This window comes from Mobula birostris, chromosome 2 (assembly GCF_030028105.1).
Source record: "Mobula birostris isolate sMobBir1 chromosome 2, sMobBir1.hap1, whole genome shotgun sequence".
Classification (NCBI taxonomy): domain Eukaryota; kingdom Metazoa; phylum Chordata; class Chondrichthyes; order Myliobatiformes; family Myliobatidae; genus Mobula; species Mobula birostris.
In genome coordinates, this window is record NC_092371.1 from 93,112,078 (window position 1) to 93,133,311 (window position 21,234).

General features: G+C 43.1%; 1 protein-coding gene across 1 annotated transcript in view; it reads right to left on the minus strand.

Annotated features, from left to right (window-relative positions):
- Positions 1-21,234, minus strand: part of ess2 (ess-2 splicing factor homolog) — a 68,230-nt gene that overhangs the window by 36,261 nt on the left and 10,735 nt on the right. Inside the window, exons 2-6 of the mRNA XM_072245122.1 lie at positions 15,645-15,813; positions 12,964-13,062; positions 12,684-12,838; positions 9,746-9,863; positions 7,416-7,546 (exon numbers count right to left, since the gene is read on the minus strand). Of these exons, the coding sequence (XP_072101223.1) occupies positions 7,416-7,546; positions 9,746-9,863; positions 12,684-12,838; positions 12,964-13,062; positions 15,645-15,813 (672 nt within the window). The remainder of the gene's footprint in view (positions 1-7,415; positions 7,547-9,745; positions 9,864-12,683; positions 12,839-12,963; positions 13,063-15,644; positions 15,814-21,234) is intronic.

A 21,234-nucleotide genomic window follows, 5' to 3' on the forward strand; every position in this document is an offset into this window, starting at 1 on the left:
GGTCTAGCCAGAGTTTTATAGAGCTACAACATTACTGTAAACACAAAATAATCTGCAGATGCTGGGGTCAAAGCAACACTCACAACAAGCTGGAGGAACTCAGCAGGTCGGACAGCATCCGTGGAAACGATCAATCGACGTTTTGGGCCGGAACCCTTCATCAGGACTGTAGGGGGAAGGGGCAGAGGCCCTATAAAGAAGGTGGGGGGAGGGTGGGAAGGAGAAGGCTGGTAGGTTCCAGGTGAAAAACCAGTAAGGGGAAAGATAAAGGGGTGGGGGAAGGGAGGCAGGGAGGCGATAGACAGGAAAGGTGAAGAAAGAATAGGGGAAACACAATGGGTAGTAGAAGGAAGCTGAACCAAGAGGGAGGTGGTAGGCAGCTGGGGGAGGGGGCAGAGTGAAATAGGGATAGGGGAAGGGAGGGGGAGGGAATTACCAGAAGTTGGAGAATTCTATGTTCATACCAAGGGGCTGGAGACTACCTAGACAGTATATGAGATGTTGCTCCTCCAACCTGAGTTTAGCCTCATCATGGCAGTAGAGGAGGCCATGTATGGACATATCTGAATGGGAGTGGGAAGCAGAGTTGAAGTGGGCGGCTACTGGGAGATCCTGTCTATTTTGGTGGACAGAGTGGAGGTGCTCGACGAAGCGGTCCCCCAATCTGCGTCAGCTTTCACCGATGTAGAGGAGGCCGCACCGGGAGCACTGGATGCAATAGATGACCCCAACAGACTCACAAGTGAAGTGTTGCCTCACTTGAAGGTACTGTTTGGGGCCCTGAATGGTGGCAAGAGAGGAGGTGTAGGGACAGGTGTAGCACTCGCGCTTACAGGGATAAGTGCCAGGTGGGAGATCCGTGGGGAGGGACGTGTGGACCAGGGAGTCGCGGAGGGACCGATCCCTGTGGAAGGCGGAGAGGGGTGTACCTCATGGCTCTTGAACTCAATCTCCTTACCGACCAATGAAGGCCAGCACACCATACACCTTCTTAAACCCCGTATCAACTTGTGGGGCAACTTTGAGTGATACATGGACTGGGACGCTAAGATCCTTCTGTTCCTCCCCCTTCAAGTTTGATCTTTCAAAGTGTAGCACTTCACACTTGTCCAAATTGATCTCTGTCTGCCACTTCTCCACTTCTTCACCTATCTTCAGCCCCCACAATCTTCCACCCTCACTTCCTACCTTCTGATAGAAGGATGGTCATTGATGAAACAGCTGAAGATAGTGTGGCCCAGGGCACTGCCCTGAGGAACCCTACACTAATATCTTGGAGATGGCATCATTGACCCTTCCGCAACTCTCTGCCTTTGTGAAGCATGACTCCAGCCACTGGGTGTTTATCCTCTTGATACCAATTACGTCAATGCTATCAGGGACTTGGATGACCCATGCAATCTAACGTTACCTTGATATTTTTTGACTTCTCCAGTGCATTCAACACCATCCGCCCTGCTCTGATGGGGGAGAAGCTGACAGCGATGCAGGTGGATGCCTTCCTGGTGTCATGGATTCTTGATTACCTGACTGGCAGACCACAGTACGTGTGCTTGCAACACTGTGTGTCCGACAGAGTGATCAGCAGCACTCGGGCTCCACAAGGGACTGTCTTGTCTCCCTTTCTCTTCACCATTTACACCTCGAACTTCAACTACTGCACAGAGTCTTGTCATCTTCAGAAGTTTTCTGATGACTCTGCCATAGTTGGATGCATCAGCAAGGGAGATGAGGCTGAGTACAGGGCTACGGTACGAAACTTTGTCACATGGTGTGAGCAGAATTATCTGCAGCTTAATGTGGAAAAGTCTAAGGAGCTGGTGGTAGACCTGAGGAGAGCTAAGGCACCGGTGACCCCTGTTTCCATCCAGGGGGTCAGTGTGGACATGGTGGAGGATTACAAATACCTGGGGATACGAATTGACAATAAACTGGACTGGTCAAAGAACACTGAGGCTGTCTACAAGAAGGGTCAGAGCCGTCTCTATTTCCTGAGGAGACTGAGGTCCTTTAACATCTGTCGGACGATGCTGAGGATTTTCTACGAGTCTGTGGTGGCCGGTGTGATCTTGTTTGCTGTTGTGTGCTGGGGCAGCAGGCTGAGGGTAGCAGACACCAACAGAATCAACAAACTCATTCGTAAGGCCAATGATGTTGTGGGGATGGAACTGGACTCTCTGATGGTGGTGTCTGAAAAGAGGATGCTGTCCAAGTTGCATGCCATCTTGGACAATGTCTTCCATCCACTACATAATGTGCTGGGTGGGCACAGGAGTAAATTCAGCCAGAGATTCATTCCACCGAGATGCAACACAGAGCGTCATAGGAAGTCATTCCTGCCTGTGGCCATCAAACTTTACAACTCCTCCCTTGGAGGGTCAGACACACTGAGCCAATAGGCTGGTCCTGGACTTATTTCCTAGCATAATTTACATATTACTATTTAATTATTTATGTTTTTTTTACTATTTAATTATTTATGGTGCAAATGTAACGAAAACCAATTTCCTCGAGATCAATAAAGTATGACTATGACTATGACTAAGTGCAGGCCAACTCACCTCACCTCTGTAATTCAGCTGCTTGGAGCCAAATGCTCCTGGCGAAACCCAAACTGGGTGTCAGTGAGTAGGTATTGGACAGCAAGTAGCCATGAAAATATAATGTGAATGACACTTCGAATATACAACAATACAGCACAGTACTGTCCCTTTGACCCACGATGTTCTGCTGACCTTTAAACTCTCGGGGATCATTCTAACACTTCCCTCCCGCATAGCCCTGCATTGTCCTTTTACCCATGATAAAAGTCTAAGAGTTTATTAAATGCTGCTACGGTATCAGCCTCCACCACCAGCCCTGGGAGGGTGTCCAAGCACTTCCCACTCTCTGCGTAAAAAAACCTACCTCTGACATTCTCCCTATACTTCCCTCCATTTACCTTAAAATTATGTCTTCCTGTATTAGCTTGCTATCATTTTCCTAATATTGAGAGTGAACAGATTGTAGTATGGGTTGTGGCTTATTTGCCAGTCAAAAGCCGCTTCCGACATGTTGGCCACCAATTGGTGTGTTTAAAAACTGCAGCCACCCTTTCCCATTGGTTGACTTGTGCACCATGGCACCCATTTCCAGTTCCAGGCACTTCAGGGGGTATAAGAATAACACATGCGAGAGGTTCTCTCGCTCAATCCCTTTGTCCAAGGCACAGTACACAGCCTATTGGGGAGGTATGGTCCGCACCCACTTTTAGCTAAGTCTCTGATTGTTGAATATTTAGTTCTGTGGTTTGTTTAACTTGGGGGAACTTAAATTTTTGTTTATTACTGTTTGTAAATAAATGATTAATATGCCTTTTGGTAATCAGTGTTTTCTGTCCTACCCAACAAACCCGTAGATCTCCTGATTGGGTAAACACTGCCACATTGCATTTTGTAAACAGGATAATTGATGCTCAGTTTTGAGCTGCCAGTTAGAGCTTTAGAACAACAAACAGGATACTAAAATCTTCTTCAAGTATATAAAGAGTGAAAGACAGGTGAGAGTAGATATAGGACCGATAGAAAATGATGCTGGAGAAATTGTAATGGGAGATAAGGAGATGGCAGAGGAACTGAACGAGTATTTTGCATCAGTCTTCACTGAAGAAGACATCAGCAGTATACCAGACACTCAAGGGTGGCAGGGAAGAGAAGTGTGTGCAGTCACAATTACGACAGAGAAAGTACTCAGGAAGCTGAATAGTCTAAAGGCAGATAAATCTCCCGGACCAGATGGAATGCACCCACATGTTCTGAAGGAAGTAGCTGTGGAGATTGCGGAGGTATTAGCAATGATCTTTCAAAAGTCGATAGATTCTGGCTTGGTTCCAGAGGACTGGAAGATTGCAAATGTCACTCCGTTATTTAAGAAGGGGGCAAGGAAGCAAAAAGGAAATTATAGACCTGTTAGCTTGACATCGGTGGTTGGGAAGTTGTTGGAGTCGATTGTCAAGGATGAGGTTACAGAGTACCTGGAGGCATATGACAAGATAGGCAGAACTCAGCATGGATTCCTTAAAGGAAAATCCTGCCTGACAAACCTATTACAATTTTTTGAGGAAATTACCAGTAGGCTAGACAAGGGAGATGCAGAGGATGTTGTATATTTGGATTTTCAGAAGGCATTTGACAAAGTGCCACACATGAGGCTACTTAACAAGATAAGAGCCCATGGAATTACAGGAAAGTTCCATACGTGGATAGAGCGTTTGTTGATTGGCAGGAAACAGAGAGTGGGAATAAAGGGATCCTATTCTGGTTGGCTGCCGGTTACCAGTGGTGTTCCACAGGGGTCGTGTTGGGGCCACTTCTTTTTACATTGTACATCAATGATTTGGATTATGGAATAGATGGCTTTGTGGCTAAGTTTGCTGACGATACGAAGATAGGTAGATGGGCTGGTAGTGCTGAGGAAACAGAGAGTCTGCAGAGAGACTTGGATAGATTGTAAGAATAGGCAAAGAAGTGGCAAATGAAATACAATGTTGGAAAGTGTATGGTTACGCACTTTGGCAGAAGAAATAAACGGGCAGACTATTATTTAAATGGGGAAAGAATTCAAAGTTCTGAGATGCAACGGGACTTGGGAATCCTCGTACAGGATACCCTTAAGGTTAACCTCCAGGTTGAGTCGGTGGTGAAGAAGGCGAATGCAATGTTGGCATTCATTTCTAGAGGAATGGAGTATAGGAGCAGGAATGTGATGTTGAGGCTCTGTAAGGCGCTGGTGAGACCTCACTTGGAGTATTGTGGGCAGTTTTGGTCTCCTTATTTAAGAAAGGATGGACAGAGAAGATTCACTAGAATGATTCCGGGAATGAGAGGGTTAACATATGAGGAACGTTTGTCCACTCTTGGACTGTATTCCTTGGAGTTTAGAAGAATGAGGGGAGACCTCATAGAAACATTTCGATTGTTGAAAGGCATGGACATAGTGGATGTGGCAAAGTTGTTTCCCATGGTGGGGTAGTCTAGTACGAGAGGGCATGACTTAAGGATTGAAGGGCGCCCATTCAGAACAGAAATGCGAAGAAATTTTTTTAGTCAGAGGGTGGTGAATCTATGGAATTTGTTGCCATGGGCAGCAGTGGAGGCCAAGTCATTGGGTGTATTTAAGGCAGAGATTGATAGGTATCTTAGTAGCCAGGGCATCAAAGGTTATGGTGAGAAGGCAGGGGAATGGGACTAAATGGGAGAATGGATCAGCTCATGATAAAACGGCGGAGCAGACTCGATGGGCCAAAAGGCCAACTTCTGCTCCTTTGTCTTTATGGTCTAACCCATTATTTTTTGGTCACCAATACCAAAGACATCTGTCAACATGGAGAGTAGCACTGATAAAAAGAGAGACTTGGCGGGGGAGGGGTGTGTGTGTGTGTGTGTGTGTGTGTGTGTGTGTGTGTGTGTGTGTGTGTGTGTGTACACGCACGTCTGTCTGTCATAGGCACATACATCCACCTCTGGTAGATTAGGGAAGAGATGGTCAAATATATTTATCTTATTTTGGTTCACTTATTATCAATGGCAGACATGGACGTGCAGTAATGCCTTTAGTGCTTACCCTGGCCCATCAGTTGTGGTACTACCTGGCCACTGTTGCTAGTGGATAACGAAGTTCCCTCACCCAGAATCCAGAAAAAGAACAGAGAAAATTTACAAGGACATTGCCAAGACCTGAATTATAGGGAGATTGAATAGGTTAGGACTTTTTACCCTGAAGCAGACGAGGTTGAGGAGAGATTTGATAGAGGTATACAAAATTATGAGGGGTATATATAGGGTAAATGGAAGCGGGCTTTTTCCACTGAGGTTGGGTGGAAAAGGTCATGGGTTAAGGATGACAAGTGAAATGTTTAAGGGGAACTTGAACGGGAACTTCTTCACTCAGAAGATGGTGCGGGAGAGTGTGGAATGAGCTGCCAGTGGAAGTGGTGGATGTGGGTTCATTTTCAACATTTAAGAGAAGTTTAGATAGGTACATGGATGGAAGAGGTATGGAGGGCTGTGGTCCGGGTGCAGGCTGGTGGTATGAGGCAGGTTAATAGTTCAGCACAAAGTAGATGGGCAGAAGGGCCTATTTCTGTACTGTAGTGTTCTATTACTCGAGAGTACAATATGCTCCCTTGTTACTGTTAGTGGTTTGGACGGGAGGCGGTAATCAGGAGGTTTTCTTGTCCACATTTTACCTGATGCCAAGAAACCTCACAGAGTCAACACAAGAGGGCTACTATCTCCTGTAAGAGTATCACTCAATCACATCCCCTCTGGTGAATTTGTCCTCTAATGGGGTAGAATTAGTGATGGAGGAGCCCAACACATTGCTTGAAAGGGAAGGTTCTGTAAGAGTCAGGCTGTAACTTGACTAGTCTGTGGGACAACTCCCCAAAACGTGGACACTAATCCCCAGATGTTTGAGAGGAGCACTTTGTAAAAAATCAGACAAGAACTACTTGACACACCCTCATTCAATGCAAGGAGACGCATCAGGTTTTAAACCGTCCCTGTTTTAACAGTTACAATCATTATAATACAACCCAGTGGTTTGTTGCAATATTTCAACCAGCAGTTTAGAGTCTGACCACTTTGGTGATCTGCAGTAACATGCAGAACATAAAACTGTACAGCACAGTACAGGCCATAGAGCCCACAATGTTGTGCTTACCTTTTAACCTACTCCAGATAAATCTAGCCCTTCCCTCCCACGTAGCCCTCTATTTTCTTTCATCCTGCCGATGTCAAATTCTGATTAATAAATAAATAAATAATATAATATATAAGATTATTTGTACTGTCCGAAACTTTCTGTGCATGTTCTCACTGGTTTTGTAGGTTAAGGAAACACAGATTTCCTTCCTCTGAAAGGTATTAATGACCCAGATGATCTTTTACAATGATCCAGTAATTTTTTTGTTCACCAATATACACACCAATTATTTTCCTTAAAAAACAAAGTGTTAAGTTCCACAATTGCTGCCTCAAGTCTCTGGATTGTTAGTAATGGAAATAAAAACAAAAAAAAATTGAAAACCTACTCAGCACCTTAGAGTTAATGTTTCAAATTAAAGACCCTTCAGCTGAGATAGGCGTTTGATAACTTGACAGTGCTGTCACGACCGTATCGGACTATTCAAATCTGTGGATTCTTCAGTGCATTGATACCGAGTGGGGAAGATCAAGGGAATGATCGAGGTGGAAAGGTAGGGAGATGGACGCCCAGGCTGTTGAGGAATAATGAAGGAAGGGGTTCTGATGGATGCAGATGAGGGAGGAACAAGCATGGTCACATAGTGTGGTTACAAAAGGGACAGGACGTGGCCAAGACCTGTCAGAGCCAGCTAGAATGAGGGCCCATGAAAGGCATCCCATTTCACATACCTGTGCATTGAGAGCTGCTGCTTGCTGCAGCTGAGATTTGCTCAAGGTTTGACTGAAAGGGTCACTCTGGAAGCGGGTGTTCTTGTGAATTACCTCACGAGGTTTCTTGAAGAGTTCATCATCCTTCACTCCTACAAACAAGAGAGAGAAAGGGAGAGGGACAGCTGAGTGGACGGGATATCGGATTGACTACAGAGGACCAGAGACTGTGGAGAAACAACCAAGGAGTGACTTCACAGCACAATGGATAAGCAATTTTAGGCACCTTTTCACATGCTGCATCAGATGAGGATTAAGCAAATAGGTGTCAAATATTAATTAAGTTTTATTAAGGAATTCAGTTAAAAATATCTCAAAATATAGACCGAACAAAAACATTAGAGCTGGAACATACACATAAAACCCTACAGCACAGTACAGGCCCATCAGCTCACGATGTGTTGACCTTTTAATTTACTCCAAGATCAATCTAACCCTTCCCTCCCACATAGCCCTCATTCTTCTTTCATCCATGTGTTTCTTAAATATCTCTACTGCATCTGCCTCTATCCCCACCCTGGAAGGGCATTCCATGCGCCCACCACTCTGTGTCAGAAACATACCTCCTCCCTTATACTATGCTCCAATCACCTTAAAATGATGCCCTCTCATATTAGTCATTGCTGCCCTGGGAAAACGGGACTGGCTGTCCAATAAATCAATGCCTCTTTTCATCTTGTACACTCCTTTACCAAGTCACCTCTCATTCTCCTTCTCTCCTAAAGAGAAAAGCCCAAGCTCACTCAACCTATCCTCATAAGACGTGCACTCTAAACCCATGCAACATCCTGGTTAAACTCCTCTGCACCCTGTCTAAATCTTCCACATCCTTCCCATAATTAGGCAACCAGAACAGAACACAATAGTCCAAGTGTGGTCTACTCAAGGTCTTATAGAGCTGCAGCATTACCCCAAGGCTCTTGAACTTGACTAATAAAGGCCAACACACCATAAACCACCTTAACCACTCTATCAACTTACATAGCAATGTTGAGGGATTTATGGACATGAACCCAAACATTCAACCGTTCCTCTACACTGCTAAGAACAAGAGTAAACGTTGGCAGTAGAGGCAGGCAGACTGGGCACATTGGTGTAGTTATCAATACTGCCACTTACAGCTCCGGTAACCTGGGGGTTCCAGTTTCCTCCCTCATCCCACAGATGTGCTGGTCACTATGTTCATTGTAAACTTGCCCAGTGTAGGTAGATGGTAGAAAATGTGATGGACATGTCAGAGAGAATGTGTACAGGAAAATGTGAGGGTGATGGCAGTGGTTAGACATTTGGAAAAGAATGGTGTAGTGATATTTATTATGGAGAACATTGCAAAGGCAGAGAGAAGCCAAAAACTATCTGGGCTTTATACCTAAAGTACAAAACCAACAAACTTATTTCGAACTTCCATAAAGCGTTGCACTGAAAGGCAAGCACTTTCGAAAGCATTGGAAAAGAAGAGTCACTGGAACGGTTCCAGAAAGGATGAGCTTCAGTTACGTTCTAATTGATTGGAAAGGTCTGTTAGCACACAAAGTGAGCAAGGATCTTGACATTCTTTGGTACTCACTCCAACTGTGTTCACAACTTTCACTATTCTTTGAAAATCTCCTTTCTCTTACACCCCAAATACTCCAGCTCTTGTTGCTTCATCACCATAAGTATTACATACCCTCTTCTCAATTTCTTGTACCTATGAGCAAAAATAAAACAAACTGCTGGGGGATCTCAGTGGATCAGACAACATTTGAAGAGAGAAATGGCCAGTCGATGTTTCAGATTGAGACTCTTCATCTGGAGTTAATGAATAGAGGGGAAGTAGCCACAGAAAAGGAAGAAGTCGGGCAAGACAGCAAGCACTACATGGATTCAGGTGACAGGTTGGGTGATTATATGAAGGAAGGAAGGGTGGAAAAAGCAAGACACTGGGAGGTAACAGGCAGAAACATTAAAGGGCTGCAAATGATGGAATTCAATATCTTGCCATCCCTTGCCACCAATTCCCCTCATCTCACCTCCCCTCTGCCCCTTCAATCTTGTTGAAGGATCTCTGCTTGAAGTGTTGATCATTTCCACTACAAAGGCTGTCTGACTCACTAAGTTCCTCCAATATTTGTTTTGCTTTTGCTCGATTCCAGCATCTGCAGTCTTGTGTCTCCTTTCTTACTCCAATATTGGCAGTGACAGAGGCTACTGACTGTAGGTGACACTGTACATGTGGCTCAGTTGTTATCAATACTCAAACAATAAGGAGACAGAGCTGAATAGGATTACTGTATCAGTCTGAGCCTTACCTTCCGGGTAATACATCAGAATATTCTTGGCTTTGTACTTCCAGGTTTTCACCCCTGGTTTCCTGTCCTCAATGGCCAAAGCATCAGGCGAAGGTAGTGCCAGCATTTCTTCATGGCCCTGTAATGAGATCCATCATCACCCATGGATGGCCAGACAGCAAAACTTTACACAACCCCTCTTTAAACCTCAAAGAGGTTTATTTCCTTTATTTCATATACGTTAAAGCCGGCCACTGGTGTAGTGCCATCTGCACTGGACTTCAAGGAGAGTGGTCCTGAGTTTGAATCTGGCCGCCTCTTTGCAAGCATTCCATCCGTGCTGAGTTGAGTGTCGAACTAGCAACTCGACTTTGTAAAAAACATACAAATGCTAAAGAAACAGCAAGGTTGCTGCCCGATGTGCCACAAGGTGCAGAAAGGAACAACAAAATACATTAGCAATAAATAAGCACCTCATAGGCGCATTGCTTCTATATTTCAGCTATCCACTCCTCCCTAAAGTCAAAGGGATTTATCCTCCACAAACCATTCCCTGTTCATCATTCAGCAACAGGATGATGAGAGAGGAGGGTACCCATTATCAAAACTCTGAGTCCATATGTTGGAAGGAGGGTTACAGTTTCCATGTTTAAGTTGCACTTGTCTGAGCACCAGTTCAGACATACAGCATGTTCCTCCAAAATCACAGAATGACCAAGTGGGCATGATCAAGTCAAATTGTCCTCAGATCTCCTTTGCTGCACACTTCGTGAGAGAAAACAATGTATAGTGGTGCTAGAATGTTTGTGAACCCTGTAGAATTTTCTCTATTTCTGCATAAATATGACGTAAAACGTGATCAGATCTTCACACAAGTCCTAAAACTAGGTAAAGAGAATCCAATTAAATAAATCACGCAAAAAACGTTATACTCATTCATTTATTTATTGAGAAAAATGATTCAGTATTACATGTATTTGTTGGAAAAAGTATGTGAACCTTTGTTTTCAGTAACTGGTGTGACCCCGCCCCTTGTACAGCAATAACTTCAACCAAACATTTCGGGTAACTGTTGATCAGTCCTGCATATCGGCTTGGAGGAACTTTAGCCATTCCTCCTTACAAAACTGCTTCAAGTCTGGGATGTTGATGAGCTTCCTTGTATCAAATGTTTCCAGAAACATTTCTATAGAATTAAGGTCTAGACTCCGACTTGACCATTCCAAAACACAAATTTTCTTCTTTTTAAACCATTCTGTTGTTGATTTCTGTCTTTCGGATCATTGTCTTGTTGCATCATCAAACATCTATTAAGCTTCAGATGACAGACTACTACTCTGACATTCTCCTGTAAAATGTCTTGATATAGTTTTGAATTCATTGGTCCCTCAATGATTGCAAGCTGTCCAGGCCCTGAGGCAGCAAAGCAGCCTCAAAACAAGATGCTCCTTCTACCATGCTTCACAGTCGGGATGAGATTTTGGTGTTGGTGTGCAGTGCCTTTTCACTCCCCAAACACAGCAGTGTGCATTTCTGGCAAAAAGTTGAACTTTGGTCTCATCTGTCCCAGAAGCATTGCTGAACATCCAGTATGTCTTTTGCAAACTTGAGACGTTCAGCAATGATTTTTTGAAGAGCAGTGGTTTCCTCCATGGTGTCCCTCCATGAACACCATTCTTGTTCAGTGCTTCTCTTATAGTGGACACATGAACAGAGACTTTAGCAAGTTCTAGAGATTTCTGCAGGTCTTTTGCTGTTATCCTTGGCTTCTTTTTCTCTTCCTTCAACATTGCAAGTTGTGCTCTTGGTGTGATCTTTGCAGGATGCCCACTCCTAGGGAGAGTAGCAACAGTACTGATTTTCCTCCATTTGGAGACAACTTCTCTTACTGTGGACTGATGAACACTCAGGTCTTTAGAAATGTTTTTGTAGTCTTTTCCAGCTTCATGCATCTCTACAATTCTTCTTCCAAGGTCCTCTGAAAGTTGTTTTGATCGAGGCATGGTGCACAGATCTTCCTTGAGAAGAGCAGGCTCCACCAGTAACCTGACTTGGTGTGTCTTTTTTTTGGGCAGGGCCCCTATACAACCCACACCTCCAATCTCATCTCATTGATTGGAATACGGAACTCCAAATAGCTTTTGTAGAAGGCATTACATTCTTATTCCAACAAATACATGTAATATTGGATAATTTTTCTCAATAAATAAATGAACAAGTATAATGTTGTATAGTGTTATTTATTTAATTGGGTTCTGTTTATCTAGTTTTAGGACCTGTATGAAGATCTGATCAATTTTAGGTCATACTTATGCAGAAATAGAGAAAATTCTACAGGGTTCACAAAGTTACTAGCACACTGTATGTATTTATAAAAAGCCAGCGTCCCTGGACATCTCACCACATCCCCAACCCAATTTTTCAAAATTATCCAAGGATTTAACTCAAGAAGGAGGTGTGTCAAGCATACTTGCAAATGCACATACTTAAAATATTGTGCTCAGTTCTGATCGCCTCATTGTAGGAAGGACATGCAAGCTCCAGAGAGGGTGTAGAGAAGATTTACCAGAATGTTGCCTGGACTAGAGAGCATGTCTTAATGAAAATAAGATGAGTGGGCTAGGGCTTTTATCTTAAAGAATAGAAGTGTCCAAGAGGTGTAGATAGAGTGGACAGCCAGAGGCTGTTTCCCAGGTCAGAAATGGCTGATACAAGAGGGTATAAAGAATGGAGGGGGGGGGGGCGGTGGATGTCATGGGCAAGTTATTCACACAGAGAGTGGTAGGTGTATATAACAAGATGCTAGGTCTGGTGGTTGCGGTAGATGTATTACAGGCATTTAAGAAGCTCCGAGGTAAGCACAAGAATGAAAGAAAAATGGAGGGCTTTGGGCTGTGTAGAAGGGAAGGGTTAGATTAATCATGGAGTAGGTTAACAGGTCAACATAAAGAAAGTGCACCTGCTTTGATTTTTCCTCTGCCTCATAGAGCCAGGCGTGTTTAGCCCTATTCCGCTCTTCAGCAAGCTCCATAATCTGATTGAAGGAAGCATTGTCTTCACTGGTACTTTGCCCCAAGTAAGTGTCCAGAGTTGGCAATTCCTCTTCTTTTTCTCCTGCAAAGTGGAAGACTTAGTAAGCTGGGATATAAACCTTGAGCTCAGCTGGTTAAGACACGGAGGCCAGTTATTATCACACAGCAAGGAAGAGTTTAAACTCATGAAAATGAAATGAAAATTACCTCCATCACTTGGAGGCTTTCCATCTAATCGGGATTTACTCTGCGAAGATGGAGAACCTGAGGTAACTTCTGGTGTCTCGAAAGAACCTGGAGTGTGATCTGCAAGACATTAAAACATGAAATGGAGGAGACACACTGACACACACATTACTCCTCCACTCTCCTTAACAACACACCAACATACCTCTCTGGCCCCTTGACAACCACTCAGCTCACCACAAACACCCATCACCAAAATCGCCACACCAAATAATTTTAATGTGTTCGGAGGAAAGCATGGGGGGGCGGCAGAGGTAGGTATTTTACACAGAGTGGTCGTGGGAGAGGCAGATACATTAGGGACATTTAAGACATTCTTAGATAAGCACAGGTGATAGAAAAATAGAGGGGGTTATGTGGGAAGGAAGGATTAGATTGATGGCATTTTCACAGTATTGGAATCATAGGATAATAAAATGTTTGAGTTCTTTAATTCCTCCTACATAACTAATCATTTCTGTACATTTACGTATTTTCTTTGCCCTTCTTTTGCCGCTCACATCAATTTTCTGATGTAACAATTTCTCAGATTGGACAAGCAAGCCACGCCAACCCTTCGCTGTTGAGTTAACTTTCAGACAACACACACAAAATGCTGGTGGAATGCAACAGGCCAGACAGCATCCATAGGAAGAAGCACAGTCGATGTTTCGAGCCGAGACCAGCATTTTGTGTGTGTTGCTTGAATTTCCAGCATCTGCAGATTTCCTTGTGTTTGAGTTAACATTCAGAACAAAGTTTATAAAAATTACATAAATGTTTTGACTGTAGGGAGAATCATAGTAAAGTCCATTTTCATCTAAACCACACTTTGCAAAGTCATGGTTGATGCCTGCCATTTACCTGCTTCCTTACCAGAACCTCCTGCTTGCACTGCTGAGCTCGCCTTCAAAGCAGAACTCCTCCTACTTTCTGGCATTACCTTTATTTGTTTGAGCATCTGGGGGAGGTGGGGGAGGTGGGGGGGGGGGGGGGGGAGATTCCTAGACAGAGTTTCAGTTTTAACATTTTCATTCTAATTCCCATGGACACTGAACAAGAAAACCTATGCTCAGTGGCCACTTTATTAGATACACCTGTACACTGCTTGTTAATGCAAATATCCAATCAGCCAATCATGTATCAGGAACTCAAAACATAAAAGCACGCAGACATGGTCAAGAGGTTCAGCTGTTCTTCAGACCAAACATCAGAATGGGGAAGAAAAGTGATCTAAGTGGCTTTGACCATGGAATGATAGCTGGGGTTAGAAAGGCTGGTTTGAATATCTCAGAAACTGTTGTTCTCCTGGGATTTTCACACACAACAGTCTCTAGAGTTTACAGAGAATGGTGTGAAAAACAAAAATCGTACAGTGAGCGGCAGTTGTGTGGGCAAAAATACCTTGTGAATGGGACAGGTTAGAGAAGAATGGCCAGACTGGTTCAAGCTGACAGAAAGTCAGAATGGAAATTCCTACAAAAGGCAGTGGATTCAGCCCAGTATATCATAGGTAACGCCCTTCCAACCTTTGAACACATCTATATGAAACACTGTCGTAGGAAAACAGCATCCACCATCAGAGATCTCCACCACGCATGCCATCCTCTTTTCTTGCTGCTACCATCGGGAAGATGGTACAAGAACCTCAGGACTTGCACTGCCAGGTTCAAGAACAGTTACAACCCAACAACCATCAGGCTCTTGAACAAAGGGGATAACTACACTCACGCCCATCCATTGATGTGTTCCCACAACCAACGATCTCACTCTAAGGTCTCTATCTCATTATCTATTGTTATTTATTGCTATTTATTTATACTTGCAGTTGGACAGCTTGTTGATCTTTCATTGATCCCATTATAGTTACTATTCTGTAGATCTGCTGAGTATGCCCACAGGGAAATGAATCTCAGGGTTGTATATGGTGACATATATGTACCTTGATGATAAAATTTACTTTGAACTTTGACGGTAACTCAAATAACCATGTGTTACAACAGTGTTTCAATATTCATTGGGAATGAAGGGGTTAACATATGAGGAGCCTTTGGCAACTTTGGGCCTGTACTCACTGGAATTTAGAAGAATGCGTGGGGATCTCATTGAAACCTACTGAATGTTGAAAAGACTAGGTAGGGTGGATGTGGAGTAGATATTTCCTATGGCGGGGGGGTATCCAGAACTAGAAGGCACAGTCTCAAATTGAGGGGCAGCCCTTTAGAACAGAGGGAAGGAGGAATTTTTTTAGCCAGCGAGTGGTGAATCTGTGGAATGCTCTGCCACAGACTGCAATGGAGGCCAAGTCTATGAGTATATTTAGGCAGAAGTTGATCGTTTCCTGATCAGTCAGGATCAAAGGATACGGTGAGAAGGCAGGTGTCTGGGGTTGAGTGGGATCCGGGATCAGACATGACGGAATGGCAGAGCAGACTTGTTAGGCTGAACAGCCTAATTCTGCTCCTATGTCTTATGATCTTAAGAGCATCTCTGAATCCACAAAACGTCGAACCTTGAAGTGGATGGGCTACTGCAGCAGAAGGTACCTAATAAAGTAGCCACTGAGAGTATGGTGTAAGTGTAGTAGTTAAAAACTCTAAGGGCAAAGCAAAGAAAAACTTGTGCAGTCAGAAACAGAGGTGAGAACAGAGAGAAGAACTTACATGGGACAGGGGTCATCAAGTTTGGTTTCCCAAGTGAAGGGCCATATTTTATGGTTATTTCACGCATCTTTTCCATGTCGCCGCTCTCTTCAGCCTCCAAAAACTCCTTCTGAGCACTTAGCTTTACCACATCGGGGAAAAAGTCACGTTGGATAATTTTTTCCAAATTCTGTTGGAAGTGCAACAATCAGACCTGTATTATACAGTAACTCACATTACATCTTTAACCTAGCAAAAAGTGTATCATGGTGTTTTACAGACATTTAATAACCACAAACATTGAGCCATATAAAGGACTTGTTAGGGCAGCTAATGAATCCTGATCACAGCTAATAGTTAGGAAAGCTGCAAGGGAGGGAAGAGGGTTCAAGAGCAGAGCAGCTTTGCAGAGAATACAAGAGAGTTGGCTAAATAATTAAAGTCAAGGATGTAAAATGTCTAGAAGTGGAAGAACACGCCTCTATGTCACTGGTTACTCTTCTTGAGAAGTTAACTGTTAGGGGAAGTCTATCTGTAGGGAGGGATTTTACATGAAAGATGGCAGCTTCAAAATTAAGATACTGGGGTCTATATAGGCCAGGAAGCACTTGAGTAATTGGTGGACAAAAGCTGGTCCACATCAGGGCATGGTTTTAAATGACTTCATCTCTACTGAGAGTAGAACAACTAAGGCTGGTCAGGAGAGAGGTAGTTAGTCCAATACAGAGGTACAGATGGAGCAGAAGCCAAAAGACCCACATCTCAAGATGAAGCAGCAGCTTCTTTCTCACTGTCATCAGTTTCTTGATCCAACCTGAAAAACCCTGGCGCTACCTCCGACAATATTACTTTTTCTTATCATCTTGCAATAATGTCATTACGTTCATTTTGTTGTTTGTTTTTGCACACAAGTTATGTGTAATTTATTTTAATTGAAGTTTATGTGTGTTATGTTTTTAATGTACTGTGCTACTGCTACAAAGAGAGAATTTTCATGGCATTTATATGCTGCACATTTATACTTGACACAATGAACTTGAATTTGGATGAGAATTTCAGGAGTGGATGAAGTAATATTGTATTTGAAGTCGGTGGAAATAAGAGATAGCACATCCACAAAGTATGAAACAAAACTTGGGTTCAAATAAGTATTCCCATATCACTTTTCCCAACTACAGTAAGTGGTATTGGTAATGTTACATAAAAATTTATCTTTGCAATTTTTGAAGCAGTCTCATTGTTGGAACCATAAAAACTCTACTCCATTTCCCATCATTTATTTTTGCCTGTGGTGATAAGTCACATAAAAAATGAATCAAATCCTGCTTCATTATATATAAAAAGGTTACCTCATGGGATTGTTCAGGCTCAGCATGTTTTTGTTCACCAATCCCAAAAGCCAAGCTATTAGTAGAACTATTTTCAGGCAGAGCTGCCCTCTCCCTTTACCGTTGTATTAATTTGCTGTATTATACCCATTTGCCGTGCCCATTACAGGATATTGATGGTGAATGGGAAATAGGAATTATACGAGAGGAACAACTTGGGCTAACTTCTCCCTGCATATGAACAAAAAGTGAACTGGTCTACATGTTCATGGCATCAGCGACTATTTCATGATGGCCATATGACCATTCGACATAGGAGCAGAATTAGGTCATTCAGCCCAGAGTCGGCTCTATCATTCAGTCAAGGCTAATTTACTATCCTCCACCTCAAACCCATTCTCTTGCTTTCTCCCCGTAAACTCTGACACTCTTACTAATCAAGAACCTATCAAACTCCACTTTAAATATACCCAATGATTTGGCCCCCACAGCTGGCTGTGGTGATGAAATCCACAGATTCACCAACCCTCTGGCTAAAGAAATTCCTCAACTCTGTTTTAAAGCCTTCCATTCTGAGGCTGTGCCCTCTGGTCCTAGACTCCCCTGATATAGGAAATGTGCTCACCACTTCCACCCTCTCCACCTAGGGATGGCTAACTTATGGCGCATGCAGCAAAAGTGGCACATTGGATGATTAGAAGTGGCGCACTGCACCCCAGTGATAATAATAAAAAAGTAAGCCTACTCATGCAAAAAATATTAACCAAAAACCGATTTGTAGAAAAAAAAATCATAACAGGAATTCAAGTAGCTTAGAGCTAGAAATGGGTTTTACTGAAAATAAATCTAAAACTTAGCAATTATTTTTAGCGATTTTGTTATTTTGTGCACATCTTTTGGCGAATTTTATCTTCTTTCACATTAATCTGTTTTCAATTCTTTAAAAATGTTCAATGAGTCAAACTAGGAAAGAAGGACTTTGTTCTGCAGTCGTTCCATAACTGTTCAATACACGTTTGATACTTGTTTGATCCTGAGGCGCCAGGCTTCTGCACCAGCAGTGCGTCGCAGGTTTTTGCCAGTCAGTTTACAATTGACACTCATGCACTACGGAGTTGTGCTTTGTTCATCCTTTGTGAATATTTGCAGTTTTGTACTTTTTTGAAAATTAAGCCTTGTTTTTACATTCAGTTACCCATCACAGTGCAAAAGAAAATGAGCAAAAGAAAAGCAGAAAGTGATACTAAGCATGAATTCAATGAACAGTGGGAAAATGAGTTCTTATCTATTGCGGGTCTATCAGGAAAACCGTTGTGCATTATTTGTGAAAACACTTTCTCACATAATAGAAGACATGATCTTAAGAGACACTATAAAACACAACATCAGACTGAAATAGCAGGAAAACTGAAGCTAGTGCTTGGGTCTGAGTTACAGAAAGAATATGTGATTAAGAAAAAGGAAGAAATCAAAAGACGACAAAATATATTTGTTAAGTCTCACTAAGGTAAGTAATGTTTATTTTGTTTTTATATTAAAGCAATATATCATGTAAAAATACTAAATATGTCTATATTAACATACTTTTACAGGAATTGAAAGGGGGTACAAGAGTTGTATGGCACATCTGAACTCATGCGTGAAAAAATTGACGCCTGGAATGTAAAAGGTTGGCCACTCCTGATCTAAGCCTTTCAATATTCGATGTATTTCAATGAGGTACCCCTCATTCTTCTAAACTCCAGTGATTACAGGCCAAGAGCCATCAAATGCTCCTCATACATTAACCTTTTTATTCCCAAGATCATTCTCATGAACCTCCTCTGGACCCTCTCCAATGCCAGAAAGAAGCTGGTTAGGCAGTGACCTGGTCCATTACAACTGGCAGAAGTTGATGATAAGAGGCATGCCACAGTCACCCGTCACCGATAAACAATATGTCATCCCAAAGGAGGGAGAAGAGCACACTAACACTATACCAATCCTGATAGCCATCTGTGTGTGGCTGCCTTGGGAGACAATGAAGAGTCCATGCTGAGGCTCTTCCTTTACTCACTTTCTAAGGAGGTTGTGTCCTTCTATGCTACCCAGCTAGATCCAAAACGTCCTCTCTGCTGGACTGCCACACCAAGCTGCACAACCTCCAAAAGAAAGGCCCTTAGACTGCAAAGCCATTGAACAACGGTCAGTTCGGAATGCTTAGAACTGTGGAGAGGAGGAAGGGAACTGGGATTCTCCTCCCTCCCTCTCTTGCCAAGCTGTATATTAGCAGTGATAATTTCCTTCATTACTCTGAGTCTCAGGAGTAACATGAGCTGCTCACAAACTGGCTGCCTTCTAGCCAACAAGTGCAGGAGAACCTTATTTAGGATATACCCAAGCAGGTTGCACCCAATGCATAGCAAACTCTCGTTGGGCAAAATTGCCAAATTCTGCTCCTATGACTTATGGTCTAAATAGAGGAAGGCTATCATGTAATGTGGCTTTAAAATAAAACTGAGAATGCATAAATTATGAGATACACAGATGTTCGATGGCAAGTAAGTAAAATGGAACCAGAAATTTTATGGTTCTTATTTTTCCAGCGAACATCTGCTCCTGAAGGTGAATACTTTCACCCAGAAAGCCACTGAGCACTGCTTGGCTCAGAATGTACTTAGAATCCCAATGAAATTAAAGTGAGTCCAAGTGGCACTGCTTCCAGACAAAACAGTTAATAATTTATGCCTCTTTTTGAAGCAGTTAGGAAAGTTGTCAAGCTGCTTGGCTGGAAACCATTAACGCATCATTGAAACGTCAATGGGTCTGAAACTAAGTCAATATTGCTCTTTCACAGCAGGCCAGGCAGCATCTCTAGGAAGAGGTACAGTCGATGTTTCGGGCCGAGACCCTTCATCAGGATGAAGGGTCTCGGCCCGAAACGTCGACTGTACCTCTTCCTAGAGATGCTGCCTGGCCTGCTGCGTTAACCAGCAAATTTGAGGTGTGTTGCTTGAATTTCTAGCATCTGCAGAATTCCTCGTGTTTACTGCTCTTTCACCTTCTAAATGATAATCACCTGGCACCTCCACCATCAAACTCCTCCATTGCTATTTGTAATGGACTACAAATGACAAAGTGGAGGAAATAATAATGTCACCTCCTTGAGCTTCTTTAGTTGTGAGGATGAAAATTATCCAGTGTCTACTGCAACTGGATCGTGACCAGGTGAACCTTTGATGTGTACAGGGCAACCTTTGAAAAAAAGACATGGAAATGGGGTTGTGGGGAAAAGGCTCCTATTAGGCATTGGATCTGAGACACGAAGCAAGGAGCAGCTGCAATCCTAGTAGGCAGGGAAAAGGGTGAAAGCAGACAAAACACATCAGTCAGTCAAAATGCAACGATAGAGAGACAAGCAAGTTCCTGTGGATACTATCGTGCAATTTTAATATGCTTCACAGTCCTAATAGAGAACTGTACTGTTCTTCACCCTGCCAACAGTCAACCATACTGCTCTTCACAGTGCTAACAACTGTACTTCTCTTCACACAGACAACTGTACTGTTCTTCACACTGCTAACGTACAACCGTACTGCTCTTCACACTGACGTACAACTGTACTGCTCTTTACAGTACTCAGACAACTGTATTGCTCTTCATAGTCCTGACGTACAACTCTACTTCTCTTCATAGTGCTGACGCACAACTATACTGCTCTTCACACTGACATACAACTGTACTGCTGTTTACACTGCTAACAGACAACTGTACAGCTCTTCACTGTGCTACTCTTCACACAGACAACTATACTACTCTTCACACTGCTGACGTACAACCAGACTGCTCTTCACACCTACTGATGTACAACGGTACTGCTCTTCACACTGCTGACATACAACGGTACTGCTCTTCACACTACTTACAACCGTACTGCTCCTTACAGCGCTAATGTACAACTGTACTGCAATTCACAGCGCTAATGTACAACTGTACTGCAATTCACAGTGATAACGTACAACCGTACCGCTCTTCACAGTGGTAACAGACAACTGTATTGCTCTTTGCAGTGCCAACGGATAACTGTATGGCTCTTCACAGTGCTAACGTGAACTCATGGATTCTTGATTACCTAACTGGCAGACCACAGTATGTGTACTTGCAACAGTGTGTGTCCGACAGAGTGATCAGCAGCACTGGGGCTCCACAGGGGACTGTCTTGTCTCCCTTTCTCTTCACCATTTACACCTCGGACTTCAACTACTGCACAGAGTCTTGTCATCTTCAGAAGTTTTCTGATGACT